This window comes from Melitaea cinxia, chromosome 20, assembly GCF_905220565.1.
Source record: "Melitaea cinxia chromosome 20, ilMelCinx1.1, whole genome shotgun sequence".
Classification (NCBI taxonomy): domain Eukaryota; kingdom Metazoa; phylum Arthropoda; class Insecta; order Lepidoptera; family Nymphalidae; genus Melitaea; species Melitaea cinxia.
The window spans coordinates 6,417,305-6,443,683 of NC_059413.1; the positions used below are offsets into that span (position 1 = coordinate 6,417,305).

General features: G+C 37.6%; 1 protein-coding gene across 4 annotated transcripts in view; it reads left to right on the forward strand.

Moving 5' to 3' along the window:
* The window catches only part of LOC123663517 (phosphatidylethanolamine-binding protein homolog F40A3.3-like), a 36,419-nt gene extending 11,792 nt beyond the window's left edge, over window positions 1-24,627 (forward strand). For all 4 annotated transcript variants that reach the window (XM_045598190.1, XM_045598191.1, XM_045598192.1 and 1 more), the window contains 3 exons: window positions 10,351-10,474; window positions 11,480-11,693; window positions 24,217-24,627. In XM_045598190.1, the coding sequence (XP_045454146.1) occupies window positions 10,351-10,474; window positions 11,480-11,693; window positions 24,217-24,355 (477 nt within the window). In that variant the 3' untranslated portion in view covers window positions 24,356-24,627. The remainder of the gene's footprint in view (window positions 1-10,350; window positions 10,475-11,479; window positions 11,694-24,216) is intronic.
* Window positions 24,628-26,379: the final 1,752 nt, after the last annotated feature.

A 26,379-nucleotide genomic window follows, 5' to 3' on the forward strand; every position in this document is an offset into this window, starting at 1 on the left:
CGGGCGACAAGACACAACTCGTCACCGTACGAGCTTAAACTTGCATCGCTGAAGTACCTAATACGTTTGGTAGGCGCGGGCGGTTTTGTTTCATATTTTCATGTGTGTACTAAAATATAACATTTAACGTGATTGATTACCATAACAAATATCATCGTTTGTTCGAAAAAAGCAAAATGAAGCAATTTAATAAGAAATCTCCTATTTGGAACTATTATAAAATTTATAGTGAAGATAATAAACTGGCAGTTTGTTTGTTGTGTTTGTTTCTTACCACTGGTAGATTTTAAATATTAATTTGTTTGTTCTTTTTTGGTTAAATAAATATCTTTGTGAGTAATATTTTGAGTTTTTTCATAATTTATTTGGTAATCCTTTCTGTATTTTATCATAAATAAGGAAGTGAATCTGTTTATCATGATTTCACGCCCAAACTGCTGAACCGATTTAAATGAAATTTGGTACACAGATACTCTAGAGCCTTAGAAAGGACACGGGCTATAATTTACGCGAAGTCGCGGAAAAACAGTTAGTAAGTAATAAAAAAATTGCTATTCGGTATTCGGCCAAATGGTTAACCATATTCGGCCGAATACCGAATAGCGAAAAAAAGAGGCCGAATAGCCGAATACCGAATAATTGCCGAATATTCGTGGCATCTCTAATATATATATATATAAATAAGTTACCGTAGTAAGGTTTCAAAATTAATGGAGGTCATACACATTAGGGTTCGCATGATGGTTTTAGCCTTATAAAGTTACTAGCTTCTGCGCGCGACTTCGTCCGCGTGGAACAGAGGCGCGCGCAATACTTGATCATTATTTTGCTGCGATGTTATTTTAAAACTGTGATATCTCCTGAGCTACTCATTGAAATCGAATTATGTACAAGGCTATTTTGTTTTAAATTAAATACTTGTGATGAATAACGTATTTATTTAGATAAGGATTAATATCGTGTTTACAAGAACATCTTCGCAAATAATGTATTATTTTAGAACAAACTTGGTTAGCATAAAAAAGGTTATAGTTAGCCAACCTTAAAAGATAGATATATACTGTAGCGGACTTTTTTTTAGAACTTTTAAAGAGGATCAATTCTGTGATACATGATTTTTGCGAAACTTTGACTGTTTTCATAGCGCACGCAGCGGAAGCTCTCAAAAGGAAAAAAACAACCCCCGATTTTGAAACATTCTTCATTGGTGCTCCGCTCCGTTTGGTCTTAGCGTGATGATATATAGCCTATAACCTTCCTCGATAAATGGGCTATCTAACACAAAAAGAATTTTTAGATCGGAAAAGTAGTTTCTGAGATTAGCGCGTTCAAACAAACAAACAAACAAACTCTTCAGCTTTATAATATTAGTATAGATTCATTGCCAAGTTCACAAACGGCACACAACTAACTACGATCTCTCAGAATTATGTATGTTTTATTATATATTTTATATTTATGGCCGGATTCAATAAATGTCTCTGGCTTAGCCAACTAGCGATAGATTTTTGATACAATTTGTATAGAGGGCTGTAAAAAACCGGCCGGGAATACCGTTAAAAATTCAGTAACGTTAATTTGTCTCGGCAGACAACGTTATTTATGGAATAACGGTGGCTTAAATAACGTTATTTTGGAGCCAGTTTATCGGTATTGACTAATTTAACGTTATTTTTAGCGTTATATTTATCCATACCGTTACTTAGAAATGTAACAAAATTATTACGCTCGTACAACGTATGAAAGCGACAAATTAGATTTGTAAATTAAGATCATCAATATTAGTTTTTGGAACGAAGTTCCTTACGGCAGGCTTGACATTTGGCTGGGCGACCGAACTGAAAAAAATGTGATACTCAAACCATAAGAAAAATATATAACGGAAGTGACGTAATATCAGTCACACGACTGTATAATATAACATTTGTAAAACTAATATATTACTAGTAAACTTTTTTAAAATTATTTATGTAATTTTATATTATGGACAAAAATAAATAAAGACGTTTTTTTTTCACTTAAGTTTGAATTATTATTATCATTATTTTCTTTGATTTATTTTATTTTACGGTTTTTGTTATTTTAAAATACTAAATTTCCTAAATACTTTTCTGTACTTAATTAAGAACCAATCAAAAAAATTTAAAAAAAAATCATGAACTAGAAAATATATAAAATTCAACATATTTTTTTTTTCAAATTGTGTTGCTTCTATACTATTAAATTGTTACTTAATGCGCTTTGCTTTTTTAGTGTGCACATTTGTTATATTTTGGAAAACAATTATATATGAAATAAGCTAACGTACGTACGTAAGTATAATCGTGATGAAATAATTATATGTATACCTACGTATTTTTTCTCATTAGGGGTTCTCCCGTCAAATACTTTTTCAAATAAAATCCAATTTTGCAATAAACCCACTAAGGCGGCTTCGATGTCGTATCGATATCGATGTTGATAAATTATTACAGCTCCACTCTAATGAGCTTAATGAGAATATATTATGCTTAAAAATATTTCTTAGAGTCTATATGGGACAAAAAATCGTTTAAAAATCTGGTTTGGCTTAGAATAACGTGGTTAAATAAGATAAGTACTTCGATAGACTTTGATTAAACTATTTTGAGCTGCGATAAGAAAGTATTCTAGTAAGATCTGATTCTATCATGAGCTCCATAAAATACTCATACAGAAACAGTAAGAATGCGGCAATGAAGCTATTTTAAGAAACTGGTGGTAGGTACAATCGTCTATTATTAGATATTATTTTTTCTTTAATTAAAGGCAGATGTTTGCGAATGCAAGCTGCATTTATTTTCGAGTATGATCTATGGCGCAATTGACGATAAATTACATACATTTTACACAGGTTTGCAAGATATACCGCCAGTAAATGCATACTTGTATTGTGATATTGTTGATATCTATATCAGCGTGCACTACATAAGTAGTTATTTTATAGATAGATCTATACCTTTATGTAGTTCTAAATAAAAAAGGAACTGTGAAAAGGAAGATGGGCAAAATGTGTATGTGGTGTCAGTAGAACTAATAAAAGTAATTTTATTATGGCGACAAAATAAAATTACTTTTAAAATATGACGATTCTAGTACTAATGGAATGAGCAATAGTTTTATCTTAATTCTACATTCATAGATGAGAATCATAAAAAAGTGACATTAAAAACAGTTTACTATAAATGGTAATTGTAGTTTGACAAGTTTGATTATTACATTAAAAAAAAATTGCCGTAAGAGAATTTTATTTATATTTTCTTTGTCGTCATTGCTACGGTCGGCAAGGCGCTTGCGATACTTCTAGTATTGCATAATTCTATCATCATCATCGTTTCAGCCTATCACAGTCCACTGCTGGACATATGCCTCCACAAGTTCACGCCAAAAATGGTGTGAACTCATGTGTGTTGCCCATACATCTATAGGCTGCGGTAATTGCATATCTATCACAAAGTTTTATATCCCTCCCCACTTCTTGACACAATATCACACTTCGTTGACCCCCCTCCCCCTCCCTTAACGTGTGAAGTAATTTGTGGATGGCCTTCTAATCCACGGACAATTTAACTAGGTTATTTACTTTTTTTAGTAAATTATGGATAATTCAACATTAACGAACGTTCTCAATTATCCATGAAACTTTAATGTTGCTTACTAACGACACATTTCAGATAAAAAACGGACATACGGAGTATATATCAAAATGATGTCTAGCAACGAAATTAAGCTACTACTATATGTTGTCTACTAGTAAACAACATCGGAGGTATTTAATCTGGCGGTATCACAACAAACACGAGTGGTTCTTTCGATTATTATTGATTAATAAATTTTAGCTGCGGTTTTAATCTAAGATTTAATTGTGTGATGTTTTCAACCTTATAAACTCTAATTTTAGATGCTAGGCAAAAGTATTTTCAATCTCGTAGTGGCAACCAAATTCTTCCACTTTTATACGTAAACTCGGAGGCAACTTTTTTTTTATATCACTTGGTCGGCAAACAAGCGTAAGGCTCACCCGATGGTAAGAGATTACCGTAGCTTATAGACGCCTGCAACATCAGAAGCATCGCAAGCGCGTTGCCGACCAAATCCCCAATCCCCCCAGGAGCTCAGCAGGCCTAGCATGCGCGCCACGACAAAATTTTGTCTACCCCTTTTCTCGTATTATCTCTTTATGTCTACAGTAGCTAACATGCGTGCACGCGATACTCTTCTCGTTACGTCAATAGAAGAGATAATCATTAAATTTTAGTGATCTGTGATATTTATCTCCACGGAAGCTAACATGACATCGTAATTTTGTCGAATTTTGTCGTTTTAGGAAGAGAAACTTCTCGTTTTCAATATTATCGACGAGAAAGATGATAAATAAAAAATAAATAAAACCGGGTGCCTATTTTTTGTATACCATGGCGTTTCCTTATTATAATTATATAATTTCGGTATACGAAGAGCGGGAAATGCGAAAAGTCGAGTGAAGTGTGCCATATAATGACACAAAAAACGTATTTGCGCCATGTTGCTTCTTATTCTAAATAATAATAATACTTTATTTCAGACCAAAGTATAAGTCCATATTGGGTTAGTACAACAAGACAAGACAACATTCAGAATAAAAAACAAAACAAAATTATATTAAAAAAATCAATAAGTAAAAATAAAATTAAATAGAATAAAAGTAAAATCAATAATCAAAAAAAAAAAAAAAAAAACAAAAATTCAAAAAATTTTAAAAATTAAAAAAATAAATAAATAAATAAAACAATGCGTGATAGAATTACAATTATCTAATGTGCGACAAGATATAAAGCACAACACGAGCATATTGTTTTACATATATAATTAAATTCATTTAATTACGCCGTTTTATTATCCATATTAGATTTTTTAAATTAGATATACACTTTTTATCTTAACCAAAAGGCCGAGAACATTGTTAAATAAAACACTCGTTTGAAATTATATAAACGTTGGCTCATCCCGGTTTGGCACGATTGGTCAATAACCTTGTAAATTCAACTTTACGACATAAGAAATAAGAATGATATTCAGTTGTGATTATGGTTGATAATGTTTCTCTACTCGACAAGGCGAAGTCTTCGGAAGAGAATTTTGTCTCTCGTAGTGCGCATGTTAGGGTAATCGAGAAAATACTCGATGTAGACATTATCTCTCTCTCTCGTCAAGAGATATCTCGTTGTATGCATGCTAGGCCGGCTGGTCACCTTACTACCAACAGGAACACAATACTGCTTGAAAACAGTATTATTTAACTGTGATCTTCTATAAGGTCGACGTACTACCCCAGTCGGGCTGCTCCATATTTTGAGCAGGAAATTCCTGCTGTGCCCTACCTCAGTTAAAAGACAACTCATAAGATATTAGAATTTACTATAAATAACTTTTAATTATTAACTTTGGTGAAATTGTATTAGACTGCAACACGCAATTTCTTCGCAAAGTTTAAAGTATATTGTATTAAATACGTGTATAATCTTATTAAATTTTGAAAAATTAAGAATCGTGATACAAATTTCCAGAGATTCACATCAAGATCGGTACACACGGTGAAAAATTATGCGGTATGAATAAAAGTATGAGGTAAAAGTGGAAGAACAACGTAGTTGCGTACAAAAGTAACAAAGTTGAGTACAGTCAAAAGTCTAGAAATAGGTTTTTAGGATGTCCTTAAAATATATTTTAATAGCTAGTTGTGCCTAAGACTTCGTCCGCGTAGAATATTGACTTAGGACAGCACTTTTTAGATATATGTTTTGGTTTATTTTGGATTATAAATACCGCCGTTTGGGTATTTACATGTTCAACGTGATTCCTTCAATTGGTATAACTTTTTAATTTATGAACCGATTGACATGCAACAAGCACTAAATGTTAAGTGAAGCTTACCACAATATAAAGTACATCTAAATCGGATAAGATGTTTCTGAGATTAGCGTGCACAAACGCACAGAGAAACAGACAATAATTCTAACAATCATTGCTTTGGGTTGATAAAGGACCGAATAATATTATTTCTCATCTATCTTCCATATACAAACAGCGACCCGTTACATTTTAATTATATGTATTGGTAATACAATGTTTTCGTTTTTTAGGTAAAACTTATAACAGTGATTATTATTAGCTTTTTGTGTCTTGATATTATTTGAAACGATTTCGTAATAACTGTACGATCTAAATAAGTATTTAAAATACGCTGTTTGTACTTATTTCAATGAAGTTCGCCAATAACTACAACCCATACCATTAAATACGATAACCTTTGGTTTTCAATTTTTTTTAAGCTAATTTATAACTAAGTGGTGGTTTCCGTTAAGCAAATTACATTTTCTTATATTTCTGTATGTAGAATTAAAATGTAACCACATTTATTTCATAACTAGTGGTCGCCCAGTGGTCGGAATTCGACCAGAATTAAAAATTTAAATTAAAGAAAACTAAAACATTGTGCAAATAAAGAACCTGTTTTAAATTTTTTTCTATTTGCCTACAGACTTTGACAATCAACAAAAGAGTAAAATATGCGTTTCTGTCAATTACATGGTAGTTGTGTTTTTTATTGATTTAATATATTTTTACCAATAATTAAAAATATATATTAGCATTCTGCACTCCTCCATATAAACTATAAGTGTGCTGCAAAATTTCATACTCCTCCGTCTACGCAATTTTCGTAAAAAGCGGTACAATGTTTTTACTTCACGTATTAATATATAGATTATGTGGTCTTGACATCAAAATCTTCTAAGTAGGTTTATTTCACTTATCTTCCGAATCAGAAATTATTCTATTTCCTCAATAAAGGTATGGTAGTAGGTACCTACTTCTTGCGATTGTCGTTAAACAATTAATGCTTATTTTCTGATTATGGTAGGCAGGAACTTTATGATTTATTCCTTTGACTTCAAAAAAACTATTCTAACTGAAGTAGTTTTTTACATGAAAGTTGGTAGGGATAAGACTAAAATCGTTAAAAAATATGTAAAAAAATCGTTAATTATTATTTATAATATAAACATATCTATAAAAATGAAACGTGCCATTCTGCACACACTACAAAAAGACTAAAATAGAATTCAGTTATTTTTTTTTCCTTTGATATCTGACCCTTATATAAAAAAAAACCTTGATATACTTAACTTGAATGAAATACCGTTTTATATAAGCGCCATGTGTTTTTACGAAAATGAACCCAAATCTTATGAAAAAAATATCACAAACCTCATAACAAGGACAAACTTAGTCCAAATTCTCATACCGAGTTACCTGAGAGTATGATTTGAGGTCGATAAGAATTTGTCCATGTCTTTATGAGGTTTATTAGATTGTTCTCCATAGGAAAGTATATTTTTAGTTCTGATCGTTTTCATTTCTTTCTCTGCACGACAAATTTGCGTTTACCAGCTAGTTTATTATATTGGTTAAGAGCCATTTCACAATTTTACGCTCTGCAAGTTTAGGTAAATTTGGTCGCATCGCGCGAGTCGTACGAGCCGCGCGATCTTTGTGCTAGTACGTATAGTGTGACAACCAAAAGACCATCGTGATCATTTTCTGATGTATAATAAAAATTATAACTATGGTATAAAATGTTTTTTACATAATTAATTTGTTAAAAATTTCAAGTATGTTATATAACAACAATCAATAAATTTAAAATAAAATTAAAAAATCAATTTTATGAAACAATTTTTTTTAAATTGATTTAGTTTTTTCAGTTTACGAATGAATCTAATATTTACGATATGAATAAAAAAGCATTTAATGACATCGACACCGACAAACATATTAATTAACAAATAACAGGACAAACAGATTGAAATGCCTATTTGTATTGATAGTGTGAGAAAAGAAAATTAAATTATACATTTGTTTACAGAAATTATCATTATATTATTTTACAGTCATTTTCGTAATATGTTTATTTTATTTATATTTTATTATGAAAGTATCAAATGCGTTTTATCCGCTATAACAACAGGCGCTTGGCGCGTGTGAGCGAAAGAGACGGCTGCGCAGAATTTGGCGTGGACCTTACCTCTAAGAGCGCTAGCGCTCGACTGATTTACCGGGCTTGATGCGTGGCAATATATACTATCTTTTTATTATTTAATATAAAATGTATTAAAAATAATTACATCTTTTTATTATTTTTTTTGTATTCCTTAATGATGTAAGTTTAATATCTAAGATTTTATTTTTGTGTTACCCACATTAGGAGTTCTAAACATTTTTGAATATCATATCAAAAATTGACCGCTCCAGCGGGGTTCGAACCCGCGTCTCCGACGTACCGTGTCGGCGCTCTAGCCAATTAAGCTATGGAACGATACACCCGCTCGAGCGAAATTTTCGATATGATAATTTTAAATTACGGTTTAAGCGAACTGTGGCGCCGTCTATAGTGAGCTCTTTACAGAAACCCGTAACTATTCAAAGTTTCATATTACAATGAAAATCTTTGACTAGTTACGGGTTTCTGTAAAGAGCTCACTATAGACGGCGCCACGGTTCGCTTAAACCGTAATTTAAAATTATCATATCGAAAATTTCGCTCGAGCGGGTGTATCGTTCCATAGCTTAATTGGCTAGAGCGCCGACACGGTACGTCGGAGACGCGGGTTCGAACCCCGCTGGAGCGGTCAATTTTTGATATGATATTCAAAGATGTAAGTTTACTTTGATGAAGATAGTTCGTTAAAATTTCTTAGTTTTCTAAGAGAAATATCGCTTTTAAAATTGTACTTATTTGGATAATTGTGTTTGCTCGCAAACGAAAAAAAAACCGACTTCAATTACATCGACAAGTAATACAACGTAGATCGACGAAAAAATAGTCAAGCAACTACGCGTTATCAACGATTACTCAAAAAGTAGTTATCAGATCTCGATAAAATTTATAAGTGACCACATGATAAACATCAGCTTCCGATTAAATTAAAAATTATCAAAATCGGAACACCCAGTAAAAAGTTATTACGGATTTTCGAGAGTTTCCCTCGATTTCTCTGGGATCCCATCATCAGATCCTGGTTTCCTTATCACGGTACCAAACTAGGGATATCTCCTTTCCAACAAAAAAAGAATTATCAAAATCGGTACATCCAGTAGAAAGTTATGTGGTATAATACAACGTAGGTCGACGAAAAAAGCGTCAAGTAAAAACGCATTATTAGATATAACTCGAAAAGTAGTTGTTAGATCTCAAATAAATTTAAATGGGACCAATTGGCACACACCACCTTTCGATTAAAACAAAATTTGTCGAAATCGGTCTACCCGGTCAAAAGTTCTGATGTAACATACATAAAAAAAAAAAAAAAAAAAAAATACAGTCGAATTGAGAACCTCCTCCTTTTTTGGAAGTCGGTTAAAAATATTCGTAACTTTAAATTTTTTTTATCGTTTAATAGAGATACAAATGGAATAAAAATCTATGATAGTGGACAACAAAATTATATTCCACATATTATGATATTTTTTTAAAATGGTTTTAACGTAGAGGTTATTGAAAAGTAGGACTTCAAAGTATACATTGCGACCGTTTACCCAGGGAGGAGGCTGATGAAAAGGTTAATAATTTTATACACATAATATAAATCAAAATTCTGATCTGACTATGGACTACAACAAAGGTTGCTCTATTATATTTCAAGAATATAAATTACATTATTGCATCCACCACTGAGATTAACGACGTCAAAATATTACAATTTCGCGGATTGTTACCGATTTTTGTGAAATGGCTCTTAAACGTATAATAGCAAAATATTGAACTTATAGACGTTAAATTTGCCAAATCAAGTTTCCTTTCTTAAATTACGGATATTTTCTAAGAAAACAAAATTTGACTTAAGCGCATGCGTAACTGACTTTCAGTCATCATCATTACAGCCTATGCAGTCCACTGCTGGACAAAGGCTTCCACAAGTTTACGCCAAAAATAACGTGAACTCATGTGTTTTGTCCATAGTCACCACGCTAGGCAGGGGGGTTGGTGACCGCAGGGCTGGCTTTGTCGCACCGAAGACGCTGCTGCCCGTCTTTGGCCTGTGTATTTCAAAGCCAGCAGTTGGATGGTTATCCCGCCACCGGTCGGCTTTTTAAGTTCCAAGGTGGTAGCGGAACTGTGTTATCCCTTAGTCGCCTCTTACGAAACCCTCGGGAAGAGAGGGGGTGGTTCTTTACTACCGTAGCCACACAGTATAGTAGTGTACCTATAACATTTAAGAAAATCCTGTACATTTTTAAACTTAAAATTAACAAGAAAAACAATTTAATATAATTGGTATTTGTAATTTTAAGGTAAACTACCCAAGCGGTGTAGAAGTTAACCAAGGGAACGAACTTACTCCCACTCAAGTGAAGGATATTCCAACTGTTTCCTGGGATGCCAAACCCGACAACTACTATGTGCTGGCCATGACTGGTAAATATGAAAATCATCTATTATATCCTCTATAGGTAGGTATATCACCGAAAAACTAAATTTCCAAACGATTCTTCTGTTAGGTCTCTGATACGTTTTTGCAGTTCGTTTTATAGATAAGTTACATAAAGTATATTTATAAGGAATAATTCAAAAACTGCTCGTCAGATTTTATTAAAATTGGGAACAGGTGACAAGCGCCAGCTTTCAAATAAGAAAGTAAAAAGTTAAAACAACAAACACATAAAAGAACAGTTGAATCGGCGTCCTTTTTTAAAGTCGGTTAAAATAGACGAAAGAAAGAAAAAATTACAGAGATAATATTGACCATATTAAAATATTCTAAGAGAAGTCTAAAGATTACTTGTATACCGTTGAAAACATTCTTGCAAAGACTCTTGCTTGTATAAGTGAGAAGATTCCTGGTAGTAGGTGTTTTTATTTTACAATAAAAATTACAAAATATACATTTGAACAACTATGTTCCTTTTAAACATCAATGCAAAAGTGTCTGTATATTGAAACCTAGTGACACCGCTTATAAGTAATCAGATATTTACCTACTTTTATCAGGTAAATCGAGACAAATCAAGAGCTATTCAAATACACAAAGTTTTTTTTGTACAACTAGGCCGGCAAGCAAGCGTAAGGCTCATCTTTTTGTTAGCGATTATCGTAGCCTATAGACGCCTGTAACAGCAGAAGAATCGCAAGACCGTTTGCCGGCCCTACCACCTAATCTCCCCAGGAGCTCTGGTCACCTTATTACAGGATCACAACACTGCTTGAAAGCAGTATTATTTAGCTTTAATCTGTAAGGTCGAGGTACTTCTTCAGTCGAGCTGCTCCAGATTTTGAGCAGGATATTTCCTCTTGTGTCCTACCTCAGTTAAAGTCACTTTAGTTAGTTAAAAGTAAAGAAAAAAACGTTAACACAAGATAAATAAATAACATCTCGTTGTTACGAAGTTTGTCAAATGAAACTAATAATTAACTTAATTTCAGACCCAGACGCGCCCTCCCGTAAGGAACCCAAGTTCCGTGAATGGCATCACTGGTTAGTGGGCAACATCCCCGGTGGTAATGTGGCCGCTGGCGAAACCTTGTCCCAATATGTGGGTTCCGGCCCCCCTCCCGACACTGGACTCCATCGCTACGTCTTCCTCGTATACCAGCAGCCTGGGAAACTTAACTTCGACGAGCCTCGTCTCACCAACACGTAATTATACCATTATAATTTATTATATGAGACAAGCTGACCTGACAGATTTTGTCCTCTCTTGTGAACTATGAAACGCGTAAAGTTATAATTAATCGTTTTCTGAAAGTTTCTAATTGTTCTACGCACTTATTTTTTATTATTTCATTCCGCAAGGAGCTTCTACAAAGGATTAGAAAATAAAAATAAAAATGGCCCAGCTGATCTCGATTTTCACGCTTAATGACTTATTTGGCGATTAATTTAGATTTAATATTAAATTTAGATAAATAAACACGTTTTTATCGGGAGAGAATTATTCTTCATTCAGAGAATTATTCTTGTCTTAGAAAGTATGTTTGTATATTATAGTTGTATGTTATAGGCATATTAAAGTCCTCACTCAACAATTCTAAGTAGGGTTTACTATTGTACTGGAACTTCCATGTCCCTTGTAGAATGTCTGGCTTCTCTGTAGTTGTAGTATTGCGTAGCCAAACGAACTAGTTTGGAAAGTAACCTTAACTGGCAAAGTATACGATATACTTAATTTGGCAATTGCATAAAAATTTTATTTGTCTGTAATATGATAAACTAGCTTTTATTGCGACTTCGCCCGTGGCGACTGGATTTTAAAAGCGAAGAGTATCTAGATCGGTCTAGATAGAATAAACCAAAAGATTATAAAAGTTTTAATTTGAAAATAATTACTAAAAATTTACTACGCATTGGCGCAACGGTCACAGCACTGGTTTGTGGCTGTTGCGCTCTCGGTTGCGGGTTCGATCCCCGCACATAACAAACATTTGTATTGGCTATATAAATGTTTGCCGTGGTCTGGGTGTTTATGCAGTCCTTGTGGGTCTCCCCACCGTGCCTCGAAGAGTACGTTAAGCCGTCAGTCCCGGTTGTTAAGCCGTCGGTCCCGGTTGTTAAGCCGTCGGTCCCGGTTGTTAGCCGTCGGTCCCGGTTGTTAGCCGTCGGTCCCTGTAGTTAAGCCGTCGGTCCCGGTTGTTAAGCCGTCGGTCTCGGTTGTTATGTACACCTGATATCTTACGATAGTTAATCATAGTAGGGAATATATCCGCCAACCTGTATTGGACCAGCGTGGTGGATTAAGCTCTTCCTCCTGATCCTTCTCCTTCATGCGGAAAGAGACCTATGCTCAGCAGTGGGATATTACAGGCTGAAGCGTAGCGTAACAAATTTTGGGTCAAAACTTAGACGTAAATCGAAAAGCGATCTGTCTGAAGTAACACATTCCATTCAGTATAGGTTTCAAAATACCTAATCCTATGTTTCATGTTTGCCAATTTTCAACCACATATTAATTGTTTTTTAACTAAACATCGTATCAACTATAGGTGCATAATATTTGTTACTACACATAATAACGTTTAATTATAGTTATTTGAGAACCTAATATGCTGTAGAAAATTGTTTGATATCATTTTACGCTTAAAGTACAAACAGTTCTGTGTTAAAGTTAATATGTACTTGTCATAAAAGAATAAAGCGTTAGGTACAAGTTGATAACCCAAATAAAAAGTTTTCCAGTGATTCCGTCTTTCTAGTTCCTAAATAAAATAGATTCAAGTTTATTTTTTCATAACATCAAAATATGTATAAGAATTTTTCCTCAATTTGTGTGTTCAATAATTGTTCGCGCCAATCGCATTCACCGCCCTCGTTAGCAGTTTTAAGGAAGATAAGGGTGGTTCACGCGCCCTCGGTACGCAGTTCAAATAAAGGCCACTTTCCCCGATCCCACCGTCGGCATCAATGCCCTAACGCAAAAGGGAAAGCACTCACCTGTGTGTCTTCTTCTCCGCGCGTTCCAGGCGCCTGGGAATTCACAAGGATCGGGTGCACCAGTGCTAAGCTCTGCTGCAGCGGTAAAAATAATTCAGCGGCCGTACTAAGGTCACACGCGAACTTATGGTCACACCTTAGCGGTTATTATAAAAACAGATTACGTCCACCCACGTCGCACAATATCGGTCGATTAAAGGGCACGGCCGATGCGCGCACGAGCATAGACAACAACAAGGGTCGTGCTTCCTCGTACGTCATAAGCATTTCCGCCAACCGGAAGGAAACAGCGAAAATGGCCCAAACAGCATCCCCCGCCTTGAAAGGCAATGCCTTTCAACACGCAGGAATAATCAGCCTAAATAGGCTAACTAACAAAAGAGAGGGTCGCGAGGTGGAGCTATTAAAAATTTAAGATGCAGTTACAGAAAAAAATATATATATACGCGGTTATACTATAAATGCAGTAACAATAAAGTAAAATTATGCGGCTATACTAAAAATGCGGTTACAAGAATAAAGTGCGGATATAAATAAATAATAAACAATTAATTATAATAAACAAGAATATTTATATTTTTAATGCAGTAAAAGTAAAATAAATGGCGGTTAATTTTTTTTTTAAGCTAATGCGAGGAAAGAAAATGAAGTTAGTAAATATTGGGTAAAGGACAGAGGCGAACAATAGGACGTTTCAATGTACCAGTTTTAGTTTTAACTAAAGCTATCCTAACGTGACCGTCTTTACCTTCAATCGTCTCACTTATAATGCCTAATGGCCAATGCAGCGGAGGGCTATTATCTCGCATAATCAGCACTATCATTCCCTTATACACCTTCGGTACATCCGTATTCCATTTTTGCCGAATCTGGAGCGTGTGTAAATATTCATCACTCCACCTTCGCCAATAGGAACGGACCAGTCCGTCAAGCAGCATAAAGCGCGATAGTAAATTTGGTTTATCCTTTTCCACGTTAGGTGATGGAAGATAAGCCAAAGGCGTCGTGTTTAAAAAATGTGCAGGGGTAAGAGGTAAAGGTTCCGCAGGATCTTCACTGAGTATTCCTAACGGCCTTGAATTAAGAATTGCCTCGATCTGGCAGAGTACGGTTAAGAGCTCTTCGTAAGTAAGGATCTGCGAACCAATCACTCGAAAAAGATGCGTTTTAAAAGATTTAATGGTCGCTTCCCATCCACCACCGAAGTGGGGAGCGTTAGGTGGAATCATTTCCCAAGAAATGCGATTTTTAGCTAATTCTGTTTTAAAATCTTCACTGAAAGCGTTAGACTTTAAAAATTGCTGAATTTCTGTTAAATATGATTTTGCACCAACGAAATTTGTACCATGATCCGAATAAATCCTTTCGACAGGACCGCGACGAGAAATAAACCGTTTGAAAGCATTCAAAAAAGCGTCGGTACTTAAATCGGTGGCAACCTCGATATGCACTGCACGAGTAGTCAGGCACACGAAAGCGCATAAATAAGCCTTTTGGCTTTTTATACCACGTCTCCTAGTCAAAGTGATCATAAGCGGTCCACCGTAATCAACACCGGTGTGCGCAAAAGGTTTGGATATTTTTAAGCGGCAGGTGGGTAAGTCAGCCATAACCGGCGGCTGAGCAGGCTTAGGGCGTGCTCTGAAACATGCGATACAAGAGTGAATTCTCGCACGTACAGTGCGACGAGCGGATAATACCCAATACCTTTGCCGAAGCAAAGAAATCACATGTTGCGGTCCAGCATGACAAGCGGTGCGGTGAACATAATCGATAATAAGATCGGTTATTTTATGTTTAGAAGGCAAAAGAATAGGATGTTTGTGATCAAAGGTTAAATCGCTATTCTCTAATCGACCGCCGACTCGTATAACACCCTCGAACAAAAACGGTCTCAGTTTACGCATCGAGAGAGGTGGTTGCTTGCCAGCTTGTAATAGTTTCAATAAATCCGAAAAATGAGCAGCCTGAACGGAGCGAACTATAAAGTTTTCCGATTTATTTAAATCTTCCGCGGTAATACTACCTCGCGTTTTTAAGCGTTTCGAAAATCGCAATACATAAGTAAACACACGAAGTAATTTTGACCAACTAGAAATCCGTTCAGTCAACGAAGTTAATGTAGAGTTTTCTTTATTGGAAGGCGGTAAAACATTTGACAGAACGACTGCCTTATATTCAGGTAACTCCTGGGCGGATTTAACACATACAAAGGGCTTAATAGGCCACTGAGAAATGTCTTGGTGGACCCAAGGCGGTGCGTTAAACCATAGAGTATGCGATACAAGTTGTGCAGGAGTTAAACCACGCGACAAACAATCACTGGGATTTTCCTTTCCAGAAATGTGATAAATGTTTTGAACATCTAAACATTCTTGAATTTTAGTAACGCGGTTAGCTACAAAGGTTTTTAAGCGGTGCGGACTGGAATTGATCCAGTTAAGAACAATAGTTGAGTCACAAAAGGCAAAAAAATTATTAAATATAAAGCGGTTGTCATAGGCTTTAAGAACGACGTGAATCAATTTAGACATTAAATGTACTCCCATAAGTTCTAACCTAGCCAGACTTATCGTTTGAACAGGTGCAACCTTTGACTTTGCGCACAATAAGCGTACAGAAACTCCATCTTCAGATTGTACGCGAACATAAAGTGCAGCTCCATAACCCATCTCAGAAGCATCTGAGAACCCTAAGAGTGCAGCGTTGCAACCATGAGTCACACCAATGTGACGCGGGAGGGATAAGTTTGACAAAAGTGGAAGTTCACTTTGGAACCTTGTCCATTGGGTTTGGATATGCGATGGAGGCTCGTCGTCCCAATCCAGCTTTATTAACCAAAGCTCTTTAATTAGGAGCTTAGCGAACATAATTAAAGGAGCAGCGAAACCCATTACATCCCATAAACGGGCTATAACAGACAGCATATTTCGCTTAGTACATGGTACCTCAGCGGGGCGAATGAAAAAATTAAAATTATCTTCATGAGGCTCCCATGTTACACCTAAAACCTTTTGTGTTGCGGTTGAAGAAAAATTGAGTGATTGTGGATGCAAATGGTTTTGCGGAAGAGAAGAGAGCACTTCGGGCGAGTTACTTAACCACTTATGGAGTTTGAAACCTCCAGCAGCGAACATATCAATAAGTTGCGAGGCTACCTTCTGCGCCGAGTGCACATCATTTATGGAACAACAAATGTCATCCATGAAGAAAAAACCACCATTAATCACTTCAGAGGCGAGCGGAAAATTATTTTTCTCATCGTCTGCAAGTTGTCGCAGCGTGCGCAGTGCTAGGAATGGACTGGAAGTCAGTCCGAAGCAAACACGTTTAAATTCAAACAACTGAATAGGATCAGAAGTGTTGAAGCGATAAAGTATTTGTTGAAATTTATAAAACTGTGGATGTACCTTTATACGCAAATACATTTGCTCGACATCAGCGCACAGTGCGATTGGAAGTAAGCGGAAATTAAGCAAAATTATAAACAAGTCTGCTTGCAAATTTGGTCCGGAAAATAAAATATCATTTAGTGACACCCCTGTATCAGTACGTGCACTAGCGTCCAAGACCATGCGGATTTTTGTAGTAATTTTATCTTCACGTATTACACCGTGATGCGGAATGACGTAAGTTAATGAAGGAAGCTTACTTTCTGCGGATATCGGAGAAATGTAATCCTTATCACAATAATCAGTAATAATATTATTGTAAGCGGAGCGGTAATTTGGATCGCGCAAAAAACGCTTCTCCAAAGCAAAAAATCTACTTTTAGAACTCTGCATTGAGTCACCTAAAGCTGAGGGGTTAGTTTTAAATGGCAGAGAAACAACATAAGTACCTGTTGCTTCGCGGGTAGTTGAAGACTTATATAGATCTTCACATACTTTCTCCTCATGACTAAGCAAGGCGGAGCGAGGAGTGGAAACTTCTTCAGTTTCCCAAAAACTTCTCATCAGTACATCTAACGGCTGGCCGGTAAACGCACACAACGTATGAGAGGGCGGAGCGGCGGTGCGGTGGGAGCGACACTTAACAGGAGCATCGCCCATTAAAATAAATCCAAGCGGAGTTTGAATCCCCGTAGGGGTACCTGGAGGTCCATGGACGCGGCCAGGCAGCAGTAAGCGGGTAAATAACTTAGCGCCAATCAACATCTCGACCTCACCGGGATCAGAGAATGTATCATCAGCAAGCGGCGTGCGGGAAAGATATGCTAACATCGACCTATCAATAGGTAACGGAGGAATGCGGTCCGTAATATTTTCCACAACAAGTGGTTGTAAATTAAAAGAAATATTGCGATCAAAACGCGAGTAAAATTTAATATTTGTTTGTCCCTTAACCTCCTTAGAAGAACCACCAAACCCGTTTACAGTAACTTTTTCAGGAAGTGAATTAATTTTTAATGATAATTTCTTACAAAGATTACTAGTAACAAAGTCATTCATAGATCCGTTATCAATTAGAGCGCGAGCGATATATTCGTAACCGTCACTGGTGCGCAAGACAATGCGCGCCGTAGCAAGTAACACGGTGTGCGCGTCGCGTAAACTCAACAACGTATTCGAACACATTGATAGCGGTTGCATTGTATGAGACGCGTCGGACGAGCTAGCTATGGCAGGCGAGTAATTTGTCGCGCCCGATGACTCAGCGGTGTGCGGTGCTTGCGTAGCGGGGTTTTGTTCCGCGGTGAGTCGGGGTTCGATTCCTGAGGCGGGACTCGATGTTAGATTTTTATGAAAATGTAAAAGAGTGTGATGCGTTTTAGATTCACAGATACTACAAGATTTATTTGATTTACATAAAAATATTTTATGATTAAAACTTAAGCAGTTGCAGCAACTATTGTTTTCTTTAACAATATTATAGCGTTCTTTAGGTGTTAATTTAAGAAATTTAGGGCAGCGATAAAATTGTTCGTGACCTATTTTTAAGCATAATGGACAACAATTATTATTTGATTCGGAAGTAATAAAGGATTTAGTGTGCTTAACATTATTAACCGGTTTAGGTGCGAAGTGCGAAGAACTTTTACTATATGAGTTTTTACTAGTGGGTGGAGTATTAAAAGTATTCGACGAAGAACGTTCTATAATTTTTACTTGTTCCTTTATAAACTTAACTAAAGATTCATAAGTAGGCAATTTTTCACTTCTAACATAAAGTTCAAAGTTACGAATAGTTTCTTTATCTAACTTTTGTAATGCTAAAAATAGAAAAATAAAATCTTTTTTGTTTGAAATATTTAATCTGTCGAATGCACATACGGATGCTGCAAATTTATCTAAGAAAACATTTAAACCATCAGCGGAGGCTATGGTCAACGGCTTTAAATTTATAATTTGTTGTAAATATGTACTTGCAAGCGTGCGGATGTCCTGGTATTTGTCAACCAGCGTAGAATATATTAAATCGTAATTATCTGCGGTAGGCGGTATACCAGAAATAGCGGTTAACGCGGACTTTGAAAGAATACCCGACAGATAAAATACCTTATCGGATTTATTTAAATTTGTGTTATTATGTACTGCGTTATTAAAACATTCAAAAAATGATGGCCAATTTTTTAATTCTCCATCAAACGTTTTTAAATTAATAGGAGGTAAATTTAATCTAGACTTCTCTGTAGATAGCGGTGTAGTATGGCTTTTTAGCTGTTGAACTATAGACTTTATGATGCAATAAATTTCCTCGAACGCGAGGAACATATTATGATCTGGAGAAAATTCAGGATCATTCTGCATTTTAAGCAAATTTAATTCTTCTATTGACTTAAGATAGTCTGTCCTTAACTGATCGATATTATATGCAGAACGTAAAAATGTATCTTGCAGCTGAGAAGTACTTATATTATTAGAAGCGTCATAAATAGATTGCAACCTACTAAAATATGCTTGCATACGAGATTCTATCAACTTAATTGTTATAGGAACACCGGTATCTATCTTTTGCGCTCGACTTTGCATTTTGAATAATAATTAATTATGCGTTAAGTTTAAGGTAGAATAATAAAAATTCGTTCGAGTACTAATGATGCGAGTCAACAAATCGAGAAATGCGTGCAATAGTTACAGCGAGACGTTTTAAGGTCAATTTTATATTTATGCAGTTAATATAATGAGTAACAAATAAATGGTACACTAAACGAATTATTGTAGCGAGTATAAGTATGCAAATTTACAAAATAATATACTATTACAGTGTAAGTAAAAGCGAAAATAAATATATATAATATATACTAATTATTAAAATAGCGGGAATAATATAAAGCGTAAATTACAGCCTTATTAAGGTCTGTAAGCGGTGAGAAAAAATATAATTGCAAAAAAAAGAATGGTAATCTAGGCTCGAAGGAAGGACCACGCGGGGGCAATGTTCGCGCCAATCGCATTCACCGCCCTCGTTAGCAGTTTTAAGGAAGATAAGGGTGGTTCACGCGCCCTCGGTACGCAGTTCAAATAAAGGCCACTTTCCCCGATCCCACCGTCGGCATCAATGCCCTAACGCAAAAGGGAAAGCACTCACCTGTGTGTCTTCTTCTCCGCGCGTTCCAGGCGCCTGGGAATTCATAAGGATCGGGTGCACCAGTGCTAAGCTCTGCTGCAGCGGTAAAAATAATTCAGCGGCCGTACTAAGGTCACACGCGAACTTATGGTCACACCTTAGCGGTTTTTTTTTTTTTTTTTTTTTTTTTTTTTTTTTTTTTTTTTTTTTTTTTTTTTTTTTATACAATGATAGGCTTGCGTTTGACCACTATTTCACCTGATGATAAGTGAAAATGCGGTCTAAGATGGAGCACGCTTACCTAGAAGTAACCTATTCACTCGCGACTTAAAGATCCCCAGGTTATAATTTTCCGGAAACACAGACGCTGGTAGAGAGTTCCATTCTTTGGCTGTACGGATCAAGAATGTATTAGCGAATCGCTTAGTGCGTATAAGGGGAATGTCAACCATATAAGGGTGGCGTAACGCAGAGCGTCTGGTTGTACGATGATGGAAGGGGGTAGGGGGAATCAGGTTATGGAGTTCCTGCGCACACTCTCCGAAGTGTATCCGATAAAATACCGACAGGCCGGCCACCCTCCGTCGATGATGCAAGCTTTGCAACTTTGCAGCGACCAGTGCATCATCACCGATGAGCCTCCTGGCTCGTCTCTCAATCGACTCGAGAAGCTCCAGCTGGTACTTGGCTGAGCCATCCCAAAGATGAGAGCAGTACTCCATGCATGATCGAACTTGCGCTTGATATAAATTTAGAAGCTGTTCCGGAGTGAAGTACTGTCTCACCTTCGAGAGGACGCCCAGTTTTCTGGCAGCTGTTTGAGCCTTTGTCTCTATGTATGAGCCGAAATTGAGGGTGGATGACAAAGTAACGCCAAGAAGCTCCAGGCGGCCGGTTATGGGCACAGGTACACCTCGGAAAGAGGGAGTCAGATGGAAAGGACTCCGCTTTGCCGAAAAAAGACACGCCTGGGTCTTAGAGGCGTTGAACTTGACCAGGTTTGCGTCACCCCAATCGGAGATAGCTTTAAGGGACAAGTTCAGACGCTGAATCATAGCTTCCCTCAGCGATTGGATCTCAGACCCACTCGCTCGTGCGTTGGACACGTAACGCTCGACAACGGTGCTGTCATCTGCATACCCAAAGGTTCCGGGTTTGAGCAGGTCGTTGATATGCAGCAAGAATAGCGTTGCCGAGAGTACAGACCCCTGAGGAACCCCGGCATTGATGGCCAAACGATCGGAATCGCAACCGTCTATGACTACGCGGATCGATCGATCCCTCAGGAAGTCAGATATCCAAACACAGAGAGAAGCGGGTAGGCCGTATGAAGGAAGTTTGCTAATAAGGCCGTCATGCCAGACCCTGTCAAATGCCTTCGAAATATCGAGCGAGACCGCAATGGCTTCCCCGTGTTTCTCGATAGCCTCACTCCAAATGTGAGTGGCATACGCCAGAAGATCACCCGTGGACCGATTACGGCGAAAACCAAACTGTCGGTCGCTAAGGAGATCGTTCTTCTCAAGGTGTGCCAGGAGCCGGTTATTCAGTATACGCTCCATACTCTTACAGAGTATGGACGTTATGGAAATAGGTCTGTAATTGACAGGGTCAGCTCGACTGCCCTTTTTGGGCACAGGCTGCACGTTAGCTTGCTTCCAGGCTTTCGGCACTTGTCCTGTCGCTAGAGAGAGACGAAACAGACGTGTCAGGATTGGAGACAACTCAGGCGCACAAGTTTTAAGTACTATGGCAGGTATTCCGTCAGGACCACTAGCTTTATTTACGTCCAGATTGCGCAAGGTTTTAAGGACCTCTTTTTGACGGATTCGGACTTCAGACATAGACGTCTCGCATCGAATCGAAGAAGTTGGAGGTGTGGCGCTTCCTAAGTCAAGACGCGAGGATTCCGCAAAGAGATTTGCAAACAAGTTTGCCTTCTCCTCAGCGGTGTGGGCTAGTGATCCATCGGGTTTTATCAGTGGAGGTAGTGAGGGGCGACAGAAGTTCGATTCGACCGATTTAGCCAGGGACCAAAAGGCTTTACTACCAGGTGGGTATGACGCAAGTCTAGTCCCAATTCTGCCAATGTGGTCAAATCGAGCCTTCCGCAGAGCCTTCTTGCAGGACTTAGCGGCTCTGTTATAGGCTTTCTTCCTCTGACCCACGTCTGTTGTCTTGCGGTTACGAGCGTCGACCCAGGCCAAGTAAGCAGTGTTCTTTTCTGCTTCAGCACGAGAACAGTCAGAATTAAACCAGGGTCGAGCTGCCACGGATGCTGATGCGTCAGTGAATGGTATGTAATACTCCATTCCCTGACGCAGAACATCAGTCACAGCATTCGCACAAGATGAGGGATCATCGGAGGAGAAGCAAATCTGTCGCCATGGGTACGATGCAAAGAAAGAACGCATCTCATCCCAGTTTGCTGACTTGTATCGCCATATTCTACGGGTGCCTTTGGAGCAGGGTAAGGGCGGTGTATAGACGGATATGGACTTCACCAGACAGTGGTCGGAGCTGCCTAAAGGCGATGAGACCGAAACCGAATAGCGGTCAGGATCTGTTGTCAGGAAAAGGTCCAAACAGTTGGCAGTATGCGAGTCAACATCGGGTACCCTGGTTGCTTCCCGGACCAGCTGGGTGAGATTGAGCGCTAAAGCGAGATTGCGAATCTCTCTACCAGCGTGGTCAGTGTGCTGGTATGGGAATAGCCACTCTTGGTGGTGGGCGTTAAAGTCCCCCAGCATTACCAATTGAGCAGTAGGATACCGGTGCTGAGCCGCATCAGCCGCCTCACTAAGGTGTTGAATAAGCCTGGTTGTCTCCAGATCTCCGCTGTGCGAACGGTAAACACAGACATAAAGAATTTTCTCCACTCCTGTGTCCACTAAAACCCATAAGTTAGAGAAGCTGGGATCTTCAAGATTACGAAGACGCCGGCAGCATATGTCGTCGCGGGCATATAAGCAAACACCCGCGTGTGGTTTAAAATTATGCTCCAAGGTATAACCCGGGTAACACAAGTATGCTGTGTCAGACGGGCTGCCGATCTGCGTCTCCGAGAGGAACAGTAGGGCCGGTTTCTCAGTCTCAAGATGGTGGTGGACTGCAACGAGATTGGAGTGCAAACCTCGAATGTTAGAGAGGTGCACTGAAAGTGAGAGGGAGTGCAACCGCTGTGCTGTCTTGTTTTTACTGTTACTCCTATTCATAATGGCGAGTGAAGGAAGGTGAGAAGAAGGCAGTGAAACGAGGCTCCACACTACTAACCCTCAGACTTTCACCGAATCACTGCGATGGAAAAGGCGATTGGACTGGAGACTGCGGGGACGCCCGAGCCCCCCCGGAGATGTCCACCGGGCCCTCTCATCCGGTCGCCAACCGGCACGATGGCGCATCCCGGGATTTTTCGACAGTTGGCGGGGCAGCCTTTCGTGTGTGGCTGGCACATTAATTGGGCCCCCAACTACCTGCGGTCGGCCAGCGGTGCACCGTGCCTCGGATCCCGCTACCCTCCAGAACCAATCACCACAACGCAGCGGCACCAGTGCTAGTCAGACTGGCCAATTCGCGCGGAGCAACTTTTTCGACCCAAATTCTCAGTCGGCTACACCGATCAACGTACCGAAACACGAAACCGCTTGACGGTACGACTTTGTTCAGTGGGTGGTCGCGAGCCGTCGGCCAGAGCCTACCACCAGTATGTCACCTGATTAGCACCACCCAGGGACCACGTGTAGGGTTTCGCAACGGGGTATACACCTACGGACGAGGGCGACTCAGTCCCCAAAAATATATATTATAAATAATATATATTATATTATAAAAACAGATTACGTCCACCCACGTCGCACAATATCGGTCGATTAAAGGGCACGGCCGATGCGCGCACGAGCATAGACAACAACAAGGGTCGTGCTTCCTCGTACGTCATAAGCATTTCCGCCAACCGGAAGGAAACAGCGAAAATGGCCCAAACAATAATAATAAATAAATAAATATAATAATAAATTTCTAAAAATATGTTTTTCTGAATGATTCATGGTTAAGACCAAACAATCGTACGTAATTTCAAACTAACATAAAGGCATTAACAATCGTAAATAAGAAATGTCTTTCTAACGAAGGCTAAGAAAACGTGAATAGTAATTTTATTAAATGCTTTGTTCAACAAATTGTTCGATATTTAATTTTTAATTGTTATAATGTTTTTTTCCAGATCCGCTGACAACCGTGGCGGGTTCTCCATTGCGAAATTCGCGGCCAAATATAATCTTGGCGACCCCATCAGCGGAAACTTTTATCAAGCTAAATACGATGATTACGTACCACTGTTGTATAAACAACTTGGAGGTTAAATAAGCTCAGTCCTCAACAAAAAAAAAAAAATGTAAAAAATAAAATCATAATAGTAAAGAACAGATTACTTAAAAAATATATATTGGTGTGAAATAATATTATATCACTATGTGAGTTTAGATTTCAATAAAATTGATTCAACGAAGTTGACGATGATGCTTACGTGATTGTAACCAACCAAAACCAAATTCAAGCTCAAATTGGCAATTAAAAATCGGTCATTAAACTTAGTGTGTAAGATATACTTCCAGAATAAAGGTATAGTTGATAATGTTTGTTTTATTTCATTACTAATAAAGATTGCTAAGCAAAAATTCCCAAAAGACGGATACCGTTAGACACTTCGAATAAAAGCGTTTTTTGTTTTAATATAATTTTTCATTTCGTACAGTTACATAACATAAATCAATACAGAATTTTAAAAAAGATATCCGTATAGTATAATACATATTTCGAAATTTGTTATTAACTGACCATCCCGAGCTCAAGAAAAACATCCAAAATACATTAAGGTCCATAGAAAGTAAATTAAATTCTCTACACATTTAATATCAATGGGATTTTATATGATACCTATACTATTTCTAGCCAAAACTTAGATGGAAATCTTTATTAAATATGGCAAGACATTTGAAATCCAAGAGATAGAATCTTAGGAATCTAGGCTTGATTTTTTAGTTCTTCTGTTTAGGCAGGCCATGGGAACACCATGTAGTCGACACACAATTTTTCCGTTGGTGCCGCGGAGGACACCACATGAACGCGCGCCAGAGTCAACTTGTAGTGTAAGGAAAAATAAGTTAGATATTGTTTTCTTAAATAAATAAGTTAGATCTTTAAGAATGGGTATGGAAGTGCAATAAAAACTTATCATAAAAATTTTGTAAATAAGGACATAACCTGGTCCCATGGACTACAACAAGTGAGGCCAAACTGGTGTCCCTTGTGGCTTTCAACTTGTTAAGAGCGGGAGACACCGCGAAAAGAACTGATAAGACTAAACGGCACAAATATTTGTCACTAATTCCAAATTACATTTTTGTTTACGGATGAGAAATTTTTTTCGGTAAAGCCAGTATTTTTGGCACCATTCCAAGCGGACATGATTTATACCGCAACTACTTGTAAATTTAGTTCTTAAGTTGTATAATTTTGTTTGCTCGCAAACGAAAAAAAACCGACTTCAATTACATCGACGAGTAATACAACGTAGATCGACGAAAAAATACGTATACGTAACTACGCATTATCAAAGATTACTCAAAAAGTAGTTATCAGATCTCCATAAAATTTATATGTGACCACATGATAAACACCAGCTTTCGATTAAAAATCATCAAAATCGGTAAACCCAGTAAAAAGTTATTGCAAATTTTCCAGTGTTTCCCTTGATTTCTCTAAGATCCCATCATCAGATCCTGGTTTCCTTATCATGGTACCAAACTAGGGATATCCCCTTTCCAACAAAAAACGAATCATAAAAATCGGTACATCCAGTAGAAAGTTATGTGGTTATAATACAACGTAGATCGACGAAAAAAGCGTCAAATAAAAACGCATTATTAGATATAACTCGAAAAGTAGTTGTTAGATCTCAAATAAATTTAAATGGGACCATATGGTAAACACCACCTTTCGATCAAAAGAAAATTTGTCGAAATCGCTCCACCCAGTCAAAAGTTCTGAAGTAACATACATAAAATAATTGTGTTTGCTCGCAAACGAAAAAAAAACCGACTTCAGTTACATAGACGAGTAATACAACGTAGATCGACGAAAAAATAGTCAAGTGACAACGCATTATCAAAGATTACTCAAAAAGTAGTTATCAGATCTCGATGAAATTTAAATGTGACCACATGATAAACTTCGGCTTTCGATTAAATTAAAAATCATTAAAATCGGTACACCTAATAAAAAGTTATTGCGGATTTTCAAGAAGTTCCCTCGATTTCTCTGGGATCCCATCATCAGATCCTGGTTTCCTTATCATGGTACTAAACTTGAGATATCTTCTTTCTAA